Source organism: Diplotaxodon limnothrissa, linkage group LG15, assembly GCF_057381915.1.
Source record: "Diplotaxodon limnothrissa isolate DT_005_m linkage group LG15, D_limnothrissa_male_GT1.1, whole genome shotgun sequence".
In the NCBI taxonomy this organism is placed as follows: domain Eukaryota; kingdom Metazoa; phylum Chordata; class Actinopteri; order Cichliformes; family Cichlidae; genus Diplotaxodon; species Diplotaxodon limnothrissa.
Window position 1 is genome coordinate 5,529,357 of NC_140610.1, and position 17,722 is coordinate 5,547,078.

General features: G+C 39.7%; 3 protein-coding genes across 4 annotated transcripts; 2 read left to right on the forward strand and 1 right to left on the reverse strand.

Annotated features, from left to right (window-relative positions):
• The first annotated feature begins 2,091 nt into the window (after positions 1-2,091).
• prpf39 (PRP39 pre-mRNA processing factor 39 homolog (yeast)) lies at positions 2,092-9,181 on the forward strand. Of its 2 annotated transcripts, none has more exons than XM_085372079.1 (15): positions 2,092-2,177; positions 3,454-3,894; positions 4,194-4,387; positions 4,523-4,648; positions 4,827-4,945; positions 5,077-5,244; positions 5,628-5,808; positions 6,230-6,337; positions 6,428-6,592; positions 7,061-7,187; positions 7,327-7,595; positions 7,738-7,922; positions 8,037-8,111; positions 8,407-8,518; positions 8,630-9,181. In XM_085372079.1, exons 2-15 carry the CDS (start codon positions 3,486-3,488, stop codon positions 8,717-8,719), a joined length of 2,328 nt encoding a protein of 775 aa, XP_085228205.1. In that variant the 5' UTR covers positions 2,092-2,177; positions 3,454-3,485; the 3' UTR covers positions 8,720-9,181. The 2 variants fall into 2 exon arrangements, with proteins under 2 accessions (XP_085228205.1, XP_085228204.1); XM_085372078.1 differs by having other exon boundaries at positions 8,037-8,120; positions 8,630-9,180.
• Positions 9,182-10,783: 1,602 nt separating this feature from the next.
• On the forward strand, positions 10,784-12,481 carry faua (FAU ubiquitin like and ribosomal protein S30 fusion a). The gene is made up of 5 exons (XM_085372311.1): positions 10,784-10,830; positions 11,510-11,591; positions 11,680-11,824; positions 11,979-12,034; positions 12,167-12,481. The coding sequence occupies exons 2-5, from the start codon at positions 11,517-11,519 to the stop codon at positions 12,290-12,292; spliced, it is 402 nt and encodes a 133-aa protein (XP_085228437.1). The 5' UTR covers positions 10,784-10,830; positions 11,510-11,516; the 3' UTR covers positions 12,293-12,481.
• Positions 12,482-12,847: 366 nt separating this feature from the next.
• fkbp3 (FKBP prolyl isomerase 3) lies at positions 12,848-14,948 on the reverse strand. Its single transcript, XM_085372642.1, has 7 exons — positions 14,841-14,948; positions 14,472-14,573; positions 14,294-14,395; positions 13,789-13,924; positions 13,565-13,632; positions 13,394-13,491; positions 12,848-13,165 (listed from the first exon to the last, which is right to left on the reverse strand). The coding sequence occupies exons 1-7, from the start codon at positions 14,943-14,945 to the stop codon at positions 13,111-13,113; spliced, it is 666 nt and encodes a 221-aa protein (XP_085228768.1). The 5' UTR covers positions 14,946-14,948; the 3' UTR covers positions 12,848-13,110.
• Between the last annotated feature and the right edge of the window lie 2,774 nt (positions 14,949-17,722).

Here is a 17,722-nt window from a genome sequence, read left to right on the forward strand (position 1 = left end):
CGCTCACACACACTACTGATACATTCAGGGGCTACCTCGGAGCTCAGAAATTTGGCTACATTGAAAACAAAAGACTAGAAGGATGGTGCACAGAAACTCTCTACAAATCAATCTTCATGTCCGTATTCCTCCTTAAACATAACAGCTAGAGAATTAGTAAATTAGGTAATTAACACTCAAATAATCTTTAATTCGATTTATTAGACAGCCCAAAATCAAATCGTTCAACGAAATAAACAATCGTTTAAATCTGCACCAGATTATTGATTTAATAAAGTTATGCACTGACGTTGTAATTGTTTCAAAATCCACGCTCCGTAGAAACCACCGTGGACGTTGGGAAAACACACCCTTCATTTAGATTTTAAAAAACGCGACTGCCCCTAAACGCACTGCACGCCATTTCGCATGCGCGCCCAGAAAAAAAGAACTGCAGACCGGTCCATTAGGCACTATTGCTGACGCCATTTGGGCGTTCATTATGGATGTAATCGCCTCTGGTTTAACGTACCGCAATGAAAACACACAAGACCGCACACATGAAACACATGCCATGATTTAGTTGGCCCGGTGGTCTCAGGAGACGGTTTACTTTCGGGTCTTTCTGGCATGTCTTATCATCCATTCAAACAGTTCCTGTATTATTAGTCTGTGACGTGGAGAATGTGAGTGAGTAGGGCGGGAGGAACTACAGTATTTCATTGGTGAAAGCATTACCTGACACCAGCTTATTAATTTAGGCTGCCTAAAGAAAGACACGGTCAGTATAAATATAAGTGAACTCGTGTTTATTGCCATAATAAATTATGAGAGGTGATTCTAATATCATAAAACAGTCATGCACTCATAAGCCTTATTCAAAAATAAGGCTATGAGAATAACCGTCCCAACTTTACTTTTGAAATGGGTTTAAATGTGAGATTTTACAAAGGGGCCTCACCCTGTTTTTCATTCTGTTGTGCCTGCCAGTTTAACATCTAACTATTATTACTGTTCTTAGAAGTTTCTTAAAATAAAAAAAGTTGTCAATGACTTTATAAAAGCAAAAAGACATAATTTTCATAGATTTAGTCAAATCTAGGATCTCAAATACCGCTCCACATTTTCAGGCACAAACATTCATGATAAGGATCTCTGAAATTGTTGTCTACTTGCAACTGAGGCGAGGCAGCTGAATAACAAACATGCCAGTGTGGTGCATAAACTTGCAACACATGTTGATCTGCCACAGTAATATAACCACTGAGATATTAAATTGGTAATATTGTATTGTAACAGTAGCACTCAACAAAGTGTGGAATATATTAGGAAGCAAGTAAACAAGTTCTTGAAGTCGATATGGTGGAGAAATGTCAGGATTGTGACGAAGTGATGCTGACTAGGGACAAAGTCTAAATGAAAATATAGTAATAAAACTAATAACACCTTTACTGGCACATAGCTGGGTTAGGTTAACTAGAAAGCTCCCACACAACAGTACCAGACCTACCTGACTTTACCTGCTTGCTGCAGCTTGCTGAGTCCCAAGTGATTAATTAGATCAATAGTGGTTTGTTTAATAAAACGAAATGCTTTAATAAATATAATAAAAGTGAAATACAAAATGTAATTCTATACCTAGAGAAGTTGTTTGGGGGATTTATTGTATGGAAGTATAAAGTGGTATAAAGCTTGGTTGATTGTAAATGTTTGTTTTTTTATTAATAAAAGTAAAGAGTGTTACTTTCAAAAAAATTCAATGCAGTGTAACGTATTGTACAAAAGCCACAGAAGATTTAGAGCTCACGTTTAATATTGCGTCATGCGGTTTAAAAGCGGTTGAATTCTTGTGTCAGTGTGTGTACACTAAAATATGTAGGGTTTATATGCAGCACTTTTAACAAACACTGCAACTGCAGGAAATGTATTTATTTATTTCATTACTTCTGGAGGAATTCACAAAAGCTATGGGCTAACTTCAAAATATTGTTTCTGCATTTTAATTTCATCATAAAATGTAAATTGGCAAGACATCAAGAACAACGAATAGCGCGCCGTCGCTGGTGGGTGGTAGTTCGACTGGGCATGCGTACACTGTCCCTCTCATCTTCCTCCAACTTAAGAATGGTATGCGAAACGCGGCCGGTCGCAATAGTGTAGATAAAGTGAATTCAAAAGCTGCACTCAAGTCCACGGGGGTAAGTAAATTGACGCAACAGATACGGATAAGATTCTTAAACGTATTTTTATTTGTTGATTTGGTTTTATCTGGTTAGTAACGAATTTAACAATCGCTAGTGGCGAAATGGGTAACATTAGCCTGTTAGCTAACGTGCTGCTGTTAGCTAACTGCTACCGACTATTTCCTGGAGGCCTAAGCAAAGGCTGTACATGTAAATGTCCTAGTTACGATGTATGTAACAGTTTCCTATTCGCTATTCTGTAAACGTTGCTATCAACGTAAAGAATCGATGAAAAATGTAGATACTTAATTAAAGACGAATAGTTTGTGTTGGACCGTACTAAGCAAGCGCGTACACGAAACATGCCTCGACCTCTACTATTATACTTATTTGAGATAGACGGGCGCCAGGCCTAACTTCTGATTGAACTTTGATCATGGAAAAGACCTCCCGGCAACAAAAAGGCCTCGAGGAGCAAACAAAGCTAAAGCTACTCGTTTTTTAAAGGAAATATTGCATTTAAAAAACAAAAAAAAAATCCCCAAAGTAAAATTAAAAAAGAAAACAACTTTAGTATTAAGGTAGCTAAGCGAGAAGCTAAGAGTAAGCAACCGAGTACGCGGAATTATTTTTAGTAGTTAAATTAGGGCTGAAGCTTAAACTGGCACTGGTTTAATGTTAGAACAAGGAAGTATCCTGTTGCTTTAGCGGCTGTTTTTACTAGGGTTGACCCCTTTAGGCGTAAAGGAAGTAAAATAAAAAAAAATAGTTTGAAACGAAAAACATGCGTCGTGTTGCGTCAGATTTATAAGTATCATTTTAAGTAGTGAAGGTTCATGGCAAGTTTAAAATACAGCACGTTGTCAATAGTTGTGGAAAATTCTTTGTCAGAACTAAACTGGCTTAAATTGTGAGTTGAAAGTAATTTCTTGTTTGTAGATATTTTACCTATAACTGCAGTTCACACTTGGATATTTCTTACTTGTTTATTTTAGGCACCAAGTTCCTTATTATAATTGTACTTGACATTGTTTTTGTGCTGTCCTGACTAGTATCATTAAGTGCGTATTTTTAAAGAAATTATTGGAAACTCAGTGGATGTTTTTATTTATTGATTTATTTAAATGGTGGGAATACTTTAGCTTATTTCAGAGCTAGTTTTCTTAGTTTTTTTTTTTTGTTAAGTTGTACAAACCATTAATATTTCAGTAAACTGTAATAGTATTCGGTGTGTGGAAAAATCTATTTTCTTTTTCCTGAGTTTGTCTTTACTTTTTTTCTGTCCCAACAGACCTGAAAATCTCAGAGGGTACATTTCCTGGAATGCTGGATACTGAGTCCCCTGCCATGGAGAGCAATGGGGATGCCTTTCTTCCAGACCTTCCTGTCGTAGGCCAAGCGACTGACTGGTCAGTAGACCAGGTTGCTCCAGAGCCTCTCTCCAATGTCTTGCCTGAGGATTCAGATGTGTCTCAGGATGCCATGGGACAAGAGCAACAACCGGGTCAGCAAATGAATTCCACAGATCTGGGATCTGTGGAGAAGGCTGTGGAACAATTTCAACTTGCCAATGCTCAGCTCTTCCAAGAACACCCACCTCCACCACCGCCACCTCCTCCCCCTCCACAGCCCACAGAAGATGCACAGCAAGCAACAGAACCTGTAGGGTCTGAGCCTTGCAGCCAGGACATGAATATTGAGTCTGAATCCATTGGGCAGACTGACAGTCAAGGTAACTTAAAACTTGTTTTTCAGTTGGCTCAATTGATTTAATAATAAATGCTTAGTCATGAAGTTGACTCTGGTCCAATTGTTAGTGTAACGTCGTAAGATTTAGCTAGTTTTCAACAAGCAACCAAGAAAGGTACTGTGTAGAATCAGCATAGTGTCTCTCTCTATTTTTTTCTGTCGGTGCTTACAGTAACTAATTTATTGAAAAGAAAACTGTCAACAAATGACACATTATGCACAAATCATAAACTGTAATTTTGTAGTTAAACTCACTTGATGATTCCTTGTCAACTTCTCTAGATGGGACAGAGGCTACACAGGTGGCAGAGGATGGCATGGAGCTAGAAGACCCATCCAAAGAAACAACAGAAGAAGCAGCTGTTCCTACAGATCCTGAACTGCCCTCAGAGTTTGAAAAGCTTTTTAAGGGAGTTGAGGAAAACCCAGAAGATTTCAATGCGTGGGTCTATCTGCTGCAGTATGTAGAACAAGAGGTAAACAGAAGGCACACACATTTACAAAACTGAGTGAAAATATATTCTTGTCCAATAAATTTGAACAGAAATTACTTGTAATGCTAAAAAGAGGTGGTTAAATTGTTGCAATTTGGTCTTTCTGCTTCTTTACAGAATGTCCTTACAGCAGTGAGGAAGGCATTTGATGTGTTTTTCCTACGTTACCCCTACTGCTATGGCTACTGGAAGAAGTATGCAGATATTGAGAAAAAGCATGGCAATGTACAAGTTGCAGAAGAAGTAAGTATGCCTCTTGTACTTTTGTACACGTGTTGCTTTTTTTTTTTTTTTTTTTGTGTGCCTGCTTTTCTGTGTCATCAATAACTGACCAGCTAGAATAATCTGTTAAGAACCAAAATTTGGGGCATAAAAACTCAGACTTTTATGAACAAACTCATTTTATTTATTTTTTTCCAAGGTGTACAGAAGAGGTTTGCAGGTCATCCCTCTCAGTGTCGACCTGTGGATCCACTATTTGACCTTCATCAAAGAGAATTCTGATCCTAATGACCCAGAGACTGAGGGGCGCATTCGAGCGTGAGTAAAGTCTTTATTTATATATATATAGACACACACACACACACTCTACTGTTTTACTTTCTTCTCAAATGTTAATGAGTTAATGAGACATTTCATGAATCTTTTTTCCTTTTTTGTTTTCCTATTAGCTCCTATGAGCATGCAGTGCTTGCAGCAGGCACTGACTTTCGCTCAGACCGTTTGTGGGAATCCTTCATAAACTGGGAGACAGAGCAGCAGAAGTTGGGTAACGTCACCGCCATCTATGACCGCATCTTGGGCATTCCAACCCAGCTGTATTCCCAGCACTTCCAGAGGTACAGTAAAAGAACAGTTTCCAGATTTGTTTGAAAGTTTGCATTCACTTGAGGAGTGTGTTATTAAAATCATCATAAAAGGCAAATATAAAGTTTTTAAAATTATAAAGTTTTTAAAATTACAAAGCCCCAAACCCAGTGATGGACATATCCTGTTCTGCAGTCTTGAAATGTTTGTTTTGGAACTGCACAAATAATAGTTTCTACCTCTGCCCATGGTCTGCTTGGTTGGTTTTGCTTAATCTTCCATCTTGAACAGCTTAACTGAAAGTTGATTTCATGCTTTGGTAAAGGAATAAATAGTCATGGTGCAAATCATTTTGAAAATTATAACGTCATTGTATGAAAGAGCTGTGCACTGACATTTTCTTTTCTCTCTGCAGGTTCAAAGACCATGTGCAGACTAATCACCCCAGGCACTTCTTGTCAGAAGAGGAGTTTGTCCAGCTAAGGCTCGAGCTCTCTAAAGCCAGCCTGTCGGGAATGGTTGGTGACAGTGGAGAGTCACAAGTTGCTCAGGAGGAGCTTCCACCTGGTACAGAGGATCTTGCGGATCCTGCTAAGGTAAAACCTTCTCTGCCAATCCCGTAGGGGAAAAAAATTTATAAAATTGCTGCTTGCAGGGTTAGCAGGAGCTTGGATGTTATCCATGATGAAAGGGAAAAGATAATTTGCCTAGGTTTGAAGAGGTGTCTTTATGTCAGCAGCCAGGCCAATCAATGCCAGGTGGGATTCACGTTGGTATCCAGTCAGGGACTCGCCCTAAAACTTACAGGATCACCCGGGGCCCGTTGATCCCAGCACCTATACCCAGTGGCTGATATGCAGGGTGCATAAATACTTCTCCCCTCTGCAGGCTTCTTATCTCTGGTGATGTAAATCGTTGGCTGCAGGAATAGAAGTTTTTACATCAAGTGGAGAATGTGATACGGAGAAGCACAAATAAGGGTGCTAACCTTGTTTTTGTCTGTGTGTTTGTATGTAGAGAGTGACGGAGATTGAGAACATGCGCCACAAGGTGATTGAGGTGCGGCAGGAAGTTTTCAACCACAATGAACACGAAGTCAGCAAGCGCTGGGCCTTTGAAGAAGGGGTGGGTCTTGTTTTTTTTTCCCTTACTGATGTTTTATTCTTTCAGTCCCCCCCTCATTACTATCAAACTAATCAATTTGTGTTTCTTTAGATTAAGAGACCGTACTTCCACGTCAAAGCCTTGGAGAAGACTCAACTGAACAACTGGAAGGAGTACTTGGAGTTCGAAATTGAGAATGGGACTCCGGAGCGTGTGGTGGTTCTCTTCGAAAGATGCCTCATCGCCTGCGCTCTCTATGAGGAGTTTTGGATCAAGGTAAAGTGACCTTGAGCCTTTCCGACACTCCTGCTACCTCCCTGCACTTCCCCCATCAACGATGATATCACATCGACACAGTCCTGCACTCTTTGCGTGTAACGTTGATATGTGACTGTATCTGTTGTATTAGGGGATGGCCAGCTTGCCACACAAGATTTGACTGCAGCATATGCCAACTACTACGTTGCATCTTCTTCGTCTCCCACTACCTTACAGAAACTTATCTAATTGGTTCCATGAAGGTGCTGATGGGTTTACACAGAAAATTTCTAAAAACGATCTTGTCAATGAAGAAATTGCCTGTCTGTGAACTCAAAATGTAGTTTAAAAATGTCTTGTCTCTTTTGCCTTTCTTTCTTTTCTTTCTTTCTTTTCTTTCTTTCTTTCTTTCTTTTTTTTTTTTTTTTTTTTCCTCTGTCCTCTCCTGGCTTTCTTCCAACTTGCTTTCTCTTTTTCACTCTGAAGTATGCAAAATATCTAGAGGGATACAGCACTGAGGGTGTGAGACATGTCTACAAGAAGGCGTGTACCGTCCATCTGCCCAAGAAACCAGCCATCCACCTGCTGTGGGCAGCCTTTGAGGAGCAGCAGGGTGAGTACCTTAGTCAGTCAAAGCAGCATGCAAATTAAATGCAAAAGCAACATAAAGCATGGAGATCATGAATAAGAAACAAATGTGGAAAACTGCTCAGCTGACATTCCTCTTTCTTTTTTCTTCTTTTTTAACCCAGGCAGCATAGAGGAGGCTCAGAGCATCCTGAAGTCCCTGGAGGCATCGATCCCAGGTCTCGCCATGGTGCGCCTTCGGAGGGTCAGCCTGGAGCGTCGCCACGGAAACTTGGAGGAAGCTGAGGCGCTGTTGAGGGAGGCGATGGAGTCTGCGAAGAATGCTACTGAGACATCGTTCTATGCTGTGAAGCTGGCCAGGCAGCTGATGAAGGTGCAGAGGAGTCTGGGCAAGGCGAGGAAGGTGCTTCTGGATGCTATTGAAAAAGACCAGGTGAGAGAGGGTTGACTATATCAGATGGTCAACACATTATAGCATTGGTTGTGTTTCTCTTGCAATGAATTCTGTTCACATGATAAATATAACTGTGTTGCACTAGTTGTCAACTAAATTGTGTGTTTTGTGGTTTTTGTAGACGAGTCCAAAACTGTATCTAAACCTGCTTGAGCTGGAATACAATCGAGATGTGACCCAGAATGAGGCAGAGATCTTGGCTTGTTTTGACCGAGCCCTGAATAGCCCAATGCCTCTTGAATCACGACTCCTCTTTGCCCAGCGCAAAGTCGAGTTTCTTGAAGACTTTGGCAGCGATATTAATGCGTAAGTTGTTTTTAGTGGTAAAGGGAGAAATGAATACATTCATTCTTTGTTTTGTTTGGTTTTTTTTTTGGTTTTTTTTGTAAAGAGTCATGTTTATTCTTTTACATCTTTCAGCCTTGTTGCTGCCTATGAAGAACAACAGAAACTACAAAAAGAAAATGAATCGACAAAGAGGAAGGCCGAGAACGGGTATGACAGGTGGTTAATGAAACGCAGCGTCCATCACATCCCCACAAACACTTTCAGAAAATTTTCACACCCCCTTCTAACAAGGTGTTAGAAAGACACATGTGACGACTACTACTAGTCTATTTTCTAGAGTGTCTTGTATTTCTTGATATCTCAGTGAAGGGCAGATGCATATTCTACATATTGAAAATCTACAAATTGGTTAGAACAACAGTAAAAACAAACTTGGCTGTAACTGCTGTTTCATTTGTCAGCTATAAGCTGGATCTTACTAATTTAAACTTTACCTCTCCAGCTCTCAGGAACCTGATGCTAAGAGGCAGCGTGTGGATGACGGCTCTGGTGCTGTAGCAAACATGACTGACATGCAGGCAAATGCCTCTGCCTACAACTATAACTGGTACCAGGTGGGTTACAGATCAGTTACATTTACAGCACTTAGAAATTAGTTTGTCACAAGAAGTATGTGTGGTCAGTTACAGCCCTTCTAACCCCCTCCCCCCCACTTTTCTCTTTAGCAACAGTACGGTGGTTGGGGACAAAACTCCTGGGGGCAATACAACCAATATGCCCAGTATAACCAGTACTACCCCCCTCCTTCTACATGATGGACAACATAGTGGCCTGACCATCCATTTGACCTTCTTACATCTTGGGACGGGGCTTCTTACCAAGACGTCATGGAGATTTCAAAAAGCTTTGTTCTTTTGTTTTATTTCTTCCCCTTTTCTCTGGTTCACAGTGTGCTAATCAACTTTACCACATATTGTAGCTCTTGATAGAAGTATATTTGGCCCTCTTTAGCAGTTATCAGTTCTTTAATTGCTACAGTCATTCTCTCCAGCACTGGCTTCTTTTTGGGGTTCTTGAATGCATGTTATTTGTTAAGGCAGATTTATTTTTTCCCTGTGTGACAAAGGCTTTTTCTTTTTGAAATTTCTAGGCCAGATGACTTAGTTTGCTCTCTGTCTTTGTGTTAAAGAACTTGTAAGGGGAAGCTTTCATTAATGTATCTGTCATCATTCTTCCCCCCCAATCACAAAGATTTGTAATAACTCATGGTTATGTTTCCCTAAAGAGCAACAAAGAGTTCCTTGTTTTTTATTTTGACTTGATTTCATAATAAAGAGATTGATATCCTTAAATGTTTTTTTTGTTTTAAATAATTCACAAAGGGCTAGAATGAATATTGTCATTAGCTGTTTAGTTTACACTTTTACTGTCATTCAAAGTAAAACAACTTTTCCTTTCCAATATTCAATAGGCAGGAATGTAATTAAAATATGAAATATATTTGAATAATGGGTTTCCACAAAAGCTGAAATCCCTGACAAGCATTTCTAGATGCTGCACTGAGCCACGGTAACTGAATATAACAGTATACACGGTAACTGCCTTTAAAAACAACAAAAAAACCTTAATTTACATTTTGTTGTTCATTGGCAACTCATTCAATAATTACACTTTACGACAATAATTATGAGTACATTTTATATGAAAACATTTTCACCCACAACATACCCCAATAATGTGCAAAAAGCATTGCTAGTCAAGCTGAAGCTCGAGTGGTTTTTGAAGGATTGAAATTAAACTTTTTTTTCAGCTGTGTTTCAGGCAAAAACTGTCATAGAAGACAAAAATAAAGTTCAGGGGTTTTGAGGTTTGATATGAACATACAAAGTAAGCATAATAGATTTTCTCAAAGATAAATACACATTACATGTTAACTTTGTTATGACAAAGTTAACATGTAGAACAGTTACAATGTAGTAGGATGAAGAATCTTTTGTGGTAAATATGAGCTCAAAGATAAATGAGATGTTCTCATGCCACTTTTGTGTTTCTGTAAAAATGAAGCTCTAATCTCAGCATCACATGAGCTCTGTACTGGTGCTGCTTCACAGCAAAAAACAAAAAAACCCAAAACCTTCTCAAAAAGTATATCACTGTTTAGCAGTTGGCTGAAATTATACAAATGAACTATCGTTTTGATCCTTATGTGAAAATGAGCCACACTTAAACCACTGAAATCATTGCTGAAGGTAACAGAATATTGTTATTGCCATGGGAGTCACATGCTGACATGCCACCCCAGGACTATTATCCACTCATATTCAAACAAACTTTTTAGTATTTTTTGTAAAGAAATAAACACAAGAATATGACGAGTATATAACCCTCTCCATGTGCAGTCAGTAATACTGAAGTGTAGGAGAAAAAAATAATTAAATGAAACATAATACATAAGACATAATTTGATGTTGGTTGTGGGACATTGGTATAAACCACAAGGGCCAGGATTTCGTGAATAATTTAGTGTATATTAATTATATTAATGAGTCAAACAGTTTTAAAAACTTACCCCCCCCCCCCCCCCCATATTTGTTAATGTTAATTTCAAGAACAAAACTTAACACAACCTTAACAAACAGGACACCGTGAGAATAAACAAACAAAATTTAATAAAATAAAATACAAATATCAGTAGAGCAGGCATTTCTGCAAAACATCAAAGAAAATAGATAAATACAACCTATGAAGATCACATGAACCCGTAAATATAACTGCTATACTAGAACAGATAAATCTGCGACACTACCAAAGTACAAGAGGCGTGGCCACCGCGTCCGACGAGCGTTACGTAAATCCGCACATGCGCTGTGTAGACCCTTAAACAGTCCTTTTTATGCCTAGCGTTGCACGACTAGCATCAAACGAGGTGAGAGCTGTGCACTTTTAATAAAAATTTCCCAGTTTGGCTTTGTCGTCACATGTTTTATCTTGCGATTGATGCACATATGTCATCCGTAACCATAAGTTTGGCTTTTTATTGACGAGTGAAGGTGTATTTCATATGTTTTTACTGGACTTTTACCATACGCGTGCCCCATGTGGCTAGCTAAGTTAGCATAGCTTTGGCTAGAAGGGAGAAGCTTCAGTTCAGCTAACGGCGGCTGGTAGTGCATTATTTCTCCACAGTTTTAATAAGTTTCAGGTTACCACCGGAGATATTTACTTTGAGGATCATATGTGGGTTTCATATTCTATGAGTATGAAGTATGAAGGCAAAGTGAAGGTTTGGTAGTCGGGATTTGTTATAATAAATTTTAATGCCGCAAGTATGTTTCCGCAATGATCGTCACGGTAGACATTTTTACTTGTCACACCAAGTAAAGCACACAGCATTTTCAAGGGATGCCAGCGTTTTATCAGATGTCCTAATTAGCAGTTATTGTAATTGATGTCAAAGTCCTTGTTATATAGTCAAGTCCAGTAAACATAAAATAGCTATGTTGGTAGTTGGACGTTACAGTTATGCTTTTATATGAAAACTAATAAAAGTTTTATCCATGACTAAAGATGCTTGGCCCTACCTTTTTTTTCTTTTTTTCCCCCAGCATCAAGATGCAGCTTTTCTTACGTGGCCAGAACACTCACACCCTTGAGGTGACTGGAGAGGAGACTGTCGGCCAGATCAAGGTAAAACTTGTACCAGTGTAAAAATTGTACCTTATTAATGGCAATATTGAATAAAGGATTATTATGAGAAAACCTGTTTGTGTCCCAGGCTCATGTCCAGGCTCTGGAAGGTCTCCTGGTTGAGGATCAGGTGCTGCTGCTTGCTGGGTGCCCTCTGGAGAATGATGCCTCTCTGGTGTCTTGCGGTGTCTCCGAGCACTGCACCCTGGAGGTAGCTGGCAGACTTCTGGGAGGTATGTGTGCATGACATGTAGCTATTCACATATTTGAATGTTTGTTTTCTTCGGGACTTCAAAACTTGGCACACCGAGGATGGCACTAATATAGTTTGTCTTAACAAAACCACCTTGATAGCATGATCTTTGTTTCTCTCTTTCACTTTACCAGGTAAGGTTCATGGCTCTCTGGCCCGTGCCGGAAAAGTGCGGGGACAGACTCCCAAAGTAAGTGTAACCTCACCTCTTCTTCTTCTTCAAAAAAAAATTCTGGGGGGACTCTGCCTTCAGCTATACTACAGACTACATCTGCTTTTACTTCACTTTTACAATGATGCCAATCCACTTATTTTTCTTCAGGTTGATAAGCAGGAGAAGAAGAAGAAGAAGACTGGCCGTGCTAAGCGCCGCATCCAGTACAACAGGCGCTTTGTGAATGTCGTTCCCACCTTCGGAAAGAAGAAGGGACCCAATGCCAACTCTTAAGTGGTTCACTGCCCCAAAGGAGAAACCGCATCATCACCTGTCAGTTTTTACCAAGTTAAATGTCATCCTGTACAAAATAAAAACAATTTTGACTTGGTCTAGATGAGTGATTTGTCCTGCAATGTAAATCTAGATCTTTAGCAAATAATCTTTGCGGTTTCTTAATAAAGACAATTGTCCTGTATTTGAGCCAAAGTTCATCTGTCTCTAGGAATTAATGCTAGCTAAAATTGGCAAATTTAGCTTTGAAGCTAAACTTCAGACACTGGATGCTTAGACCCTAAAGACGTGCATCACTGTACATGGAATACCTTAGTTTACATATTTAGAATGGTCTCGCACCTTATGGGTGCGACACAAAGTCTTGTATTTACAACTTATTAAAATCTTCCAGGAACAACAATTAGTAGTTGGCATAAAACTACTGGGAGGTTTTAGTACTTCGTACACCACACAAACTAGTTCTCTTAATACAGTTGACTTCAGGCTAAAGAACACGATGTAGACAGGTGCAATCTGTACAGTGACCGGTTAACTGAAATGAACAAATTTGGGGAAAATGATTTATTTCTGACATTGTACATGCAAAAGAACAAAAAGATAACATTTCACAGTCTCTTATATGTACATTATTAACAAGCCATTCCATGTTGTCCAAATCAAACTTTTTTTTTAAAATCCAATTGGTATATGTGTAATGCTATGCTAAAGCACAGGCATCCCAGGAATATTGCAATCCAAGACGCATGCTGATATCCCCCTCTACCTCAAGGCCTTTAATTAGGTGGGAATTCTTGAAATGTAGTGCATGCTTTGGGCTAATCCACAGACACCAGCTCGACCTCGAAAATCAGCTTTGCGTTGGGTGGAATTCTGGGAGAGGTAGAGTTAAGGAAAATTGGCTTTCATTTAATTATGTTAGTGTAAAACAATAAAGGAGGACAGTTATAAGCAAGAATCAAGCCACATTACAAGCTGAGCTCTGACCTTACGTGCAGACAGCTCGTGTAGTTTCATCACATCCCTTTAGAAATATTTCGATATTTATGAAACATGCACGCAGGGTACAAAATACCAAAGAGGGGAGGGAAAAAAGGATACTTGGACTCAGGGACGCCCTTCTTTCCATAAGCCCATTCAGGGTCAATCTCCAATCGAGCAGTTTCACCCTTGCTCATTGTCAGTAGGGCCTCATCCCACTGTGATGATTACAGACATTAGACATAGAAATAAAAGTTAAGAAAACTAAATGACAACAGCAGAGCAACTTACTCCTCTGATGACTTTGCCCAAGCCGACTTTGAAGCTGAGTGGTTTGGCCTGTTTCTTCTTTTTCGCCCCTGCAGATCGAAGACAACAAGGACAGATTCTTCATCGCTACATAGAGATTTGATCTACATAACTAAAAAGTACAAATTACTTAGTTTAACATTTTCAATAATGCAAAAGCACGACTAGCGACAGAGCATCACCTTACGAGTGCGATGCGGTCATACCTGTGGGAACATTGGTGTCAAAGACAGTCCCATCCTCTAAGGTTCCGGTGTACCAGCAGCTCACAGTGTCGCCCTTCTTTGGGAAGTTTGTCTTGTCGCCTTTTTTCAGCACTGATTTGGTGTACTTTGGAGGACCCTGAGAGAAGTAATGAAGCAGTAGTCAATAAATGTGAATAATCGCTGAGTGCTCACCAGAATCGGCCTTTTGTACTTTAGCATACAATGAAAAAATATTTCCCAATTCACATTATTATTACAGCATTTTTGAGTCTTCATGAGTACACCTGAATTTTTCACTCCAGTAACCATAATCTACAGAACCAAAATCTGCACGCCCCCCCCCATTAACCAACATTGAGCATCAGTATCATGCACGTGGTTATAATACACTTATCCCCATGTGGGATATGCGAATGGACAAAAGAAATTACAACATATTATAGGTCTCCTTCTTTATATAAATGATGATATTAAAAAGTTGATATTTGATGGTGTGGATCAGTACCTCATCCACAACTTCTGTCTTGACATCTTTGGGTTTTTCTTCGACTTTCACAGCTTTAACCTTCTCCGTCACTTCTTCCACTGCTTCTGTGCCTTTAAACCTCTGCAAATCACACGTTTACACATTTTATGTTCGTTATCAAGGTTCATCATCGAGGCGGATGACAATCGTGACTTACTTTGCTCTCGAAGAGCTGATCGTAGGCGATAATCAGTTGCTCTTTCTTTGCAGTTTTGGCAACATTTTTGATGTTTCCGAGCAGCTTGTGCTCGTTGAGGAACTGAAATAACAACAAACGAACAGAAGGAGAAAGTTTAACTCGTTTGCGCTCAAGCCACGAGGAGCTGCGCAGGTCAAAGCCTAAGAGAAGCTGTTTGCATTCGTATTAATGTGCAGATAGTGCTGAACATTGTGCTCTGCTGTGCTGAAGCAAAGCATCCCATCGGAGCTAGCCGTGCTGCATGCTGCACTTCACAGTGAGAATTCAAACCGGTAACCTGCAGATATCCCAACCGGAATCCCGAGGAGACTAAAGGGAGAAACATACCGAGTGGGCCGCATTGTCCTGCAGGAACTTTATTATGTCTTTTTTGGACAAATCATCACTTTTGAGCTGCTCATCGCTCCATTCCCGTGTGGGCTCAGCCGCCATTTTGAGAGGCGAACTAGTGAACTTTGACCTCCGTGCGCAATATAAAACCGCGTTTTAACGTTTTCACACCAAATTACAATGAAAAAATTTTAATTCTATTTTTAAATGTATTTTTATTTTTTCCCGGATGACCTTTATTGCGAGTGCACGATAAGAAATGCGTTTCTGCACATTTTGCCGTGAAACGCGGAATAAAAGTTTAATGAAGAAATATAAGATACATTTGTATTGCTTATATTATCATCATATATATTAATATATATATTATATAGCCTCTCGCCCTGTGACAGCTGGGATAGGCTCCAGCGCCCCCCGCGACCCTGAAAAGGAGAAGCGGAAGCGAATGGATGGATGGATGGATGGATATATTATATAGCGCAATATTGAAATAACTGCCTGATGTGTATACCGCCGTCTAGTGGACAACTAACTGTCCAATAGATATGACAGCAGTTACACACGTGACTTCTATCAAGCTAACTAAAGCACTTATCTAATATATCCAGTTACACCGAGAACAAACTGTGTCTCCTCCACACAATAACATTAACAAGAGAATGCACACAGATCACTTCCTGCATGCATAGTTCATTTGGGCGTGTTAAGCATTTCTTTTTTAAATCTTTTGACCGTCTGCAGTGGAAGAGATGCAACACAGTCTACAGAGCAACACATCTATTGAATACCCCACTTAAACTTCCTGTGCATTGGGACTCTTCTTCCTCCGTATTTTTCAGGGGGATTGATGTCATTTGCTTCCATTTTCAAAGTAGCTCCCCCCGAATAGCCGGAGCCACTAAATGTAGGCTTGTGGGAAACAGGTTTCCTTTATCTGTTTATCTGTCTCCATATTGGCTACTTTAAAGACAACAACTGCTCTTCCTGCTGTCTCATTACAGTGTTATGCTCCTGGGAGCATTTTACCGGCATGGTTCAGGTCACCTGTCCCTGTAGAGAGAATGGCCACTACAAGTCAATGTAAAGTTGTTCTGAATGGTCCCTGTTATCCTCTAATGATGGAAGTGTTCTTTCATTTCAGGATGACCAGTTTGATAAGTATGAAAATGATGTATATTTCATACTGTGGTCATCCATGGTTGGACAGCACTCTGCTTCGCCATGAAAACATCAAAAGAGGAGTGTTCTGTTTTTGGGAAGACTGGTGCTCCTTATCTTATGTGTTCACGTTTCACAGGTTAAACCAATGTAATTAAGACGAGTGCAGCAATATAGACAAGTAGCCACAAGTAAAGAACATTTGATATGTTCTGGTTATGGTCTTTATCTTGTAGGTGCTCTCGGTCTAACTACACACTTCCCAATCAGTCACAGGGTTATCCCACATAAGGACTTAGATGTGGATGACTTACAGCAAAGACCCCCCTCTCGCGTTTGTGATGTCTCTCTCAGAGCGAACACGCCGACCTCATCTATTACACCCTGTCCGTACGCCTCGAAATCACCTTCACCGACAGTGAGAGCGCAGCTTCAAAAGGCCTCACACGTGTCCCGTGACTGTCCTCGCTATCTCCTATTTATCAACATCCTCGAAAAGCAGCGAGATGATAACGATTTTCCACCGCTACATTCAGCTGGAGAGCAGGGTTGCGAAGAGTCTTTACCCTGGTTGGTTTCCTGGCAACAAGAGGGACACTGGATGAAAAGCTCACAAGGAAGAGGAGAGGGATAATTATCTCTTTAGAGGATTTCCTCTAAAGAGATAATTATCCCTCTCAGGTCTCATTCCTTCTCCTTTATTGCCCGGGAGGGAAGGATTGTTACAATAGTGCAAACTGCAGAGATAAGTTGGCATAAAGAAAAAGAAAGGAAATCTGTAAAAAAGGGGGAAAATCCAGAATAAATTGAGCTTACTTGCCTCCTGATACTGTGTGTTTAAAAAATAAATACATTTTTATTTCATTTTACAGGTGACATCCTGAATCTGTCATGTGCACGTCTCACTTGGCCACTCTCGGTTTTTCATCTTCAGATACGGTTTATTTTTTATTCAGTAATCTTTTCTCTAAGAGTTCAGAAGTGTGTGGATGAAACTTTTATTGCAGGAAGTTTGGGGAGAAAAAAAGAAAGAAAAAACACCTGAGGTTCACGTCTGGCGCGTTGCTTTGCGATAAAGTTTTTTAAATTATTTATTTATTTCATTTTTTTTGCACAAGCAAAGCCGAGAAGCTTAAATGAGCTCACATATCAAGTGAGGGAGGAATTTAATTTGATGCAGCTCCTGAGAGCTCTTCACATCTACAGGTTATAGAGACAAGCGATACACATTCTCTTAGATGTGCCCCTCAGCACGGAGATTACAAACAATATAATCCTGCAGTAATATTTGCAGAAGTGTGTCCTTAGTTAAACTCCCTCTAACACTTGTTCTGTCAGATTTGGAACAGCTTTATCTTTGATTGTCGCCTCTTTTCTTTTCTATTTTCTTTTGTCTATTATGACATGAAATTGATTAGAAATGCTGCCAACAATGATTGATTAATTAATTATTTTCATGATTTTGAATGTAAGAGCTACATAAGCTTAAAGGAACCATTTTCAGGATCCACTACCATCCTGTAATGGCTACACAGCAGTGGCATGGTGTGCAATGCCAGTTAGTCACGTTACAAGGTGCACTACTCAGTGAAGCCTTTGTGAGCTCAGTTATATCCTAAAAAAACATGCTTTTTTTTCTGAACTTGTCAAGTGTTCTTGTTTTAAGAAATAAAAGCTTTTCGATGCTGGAAATTGCTGAAAAATGGAAGATGTCATTCAAC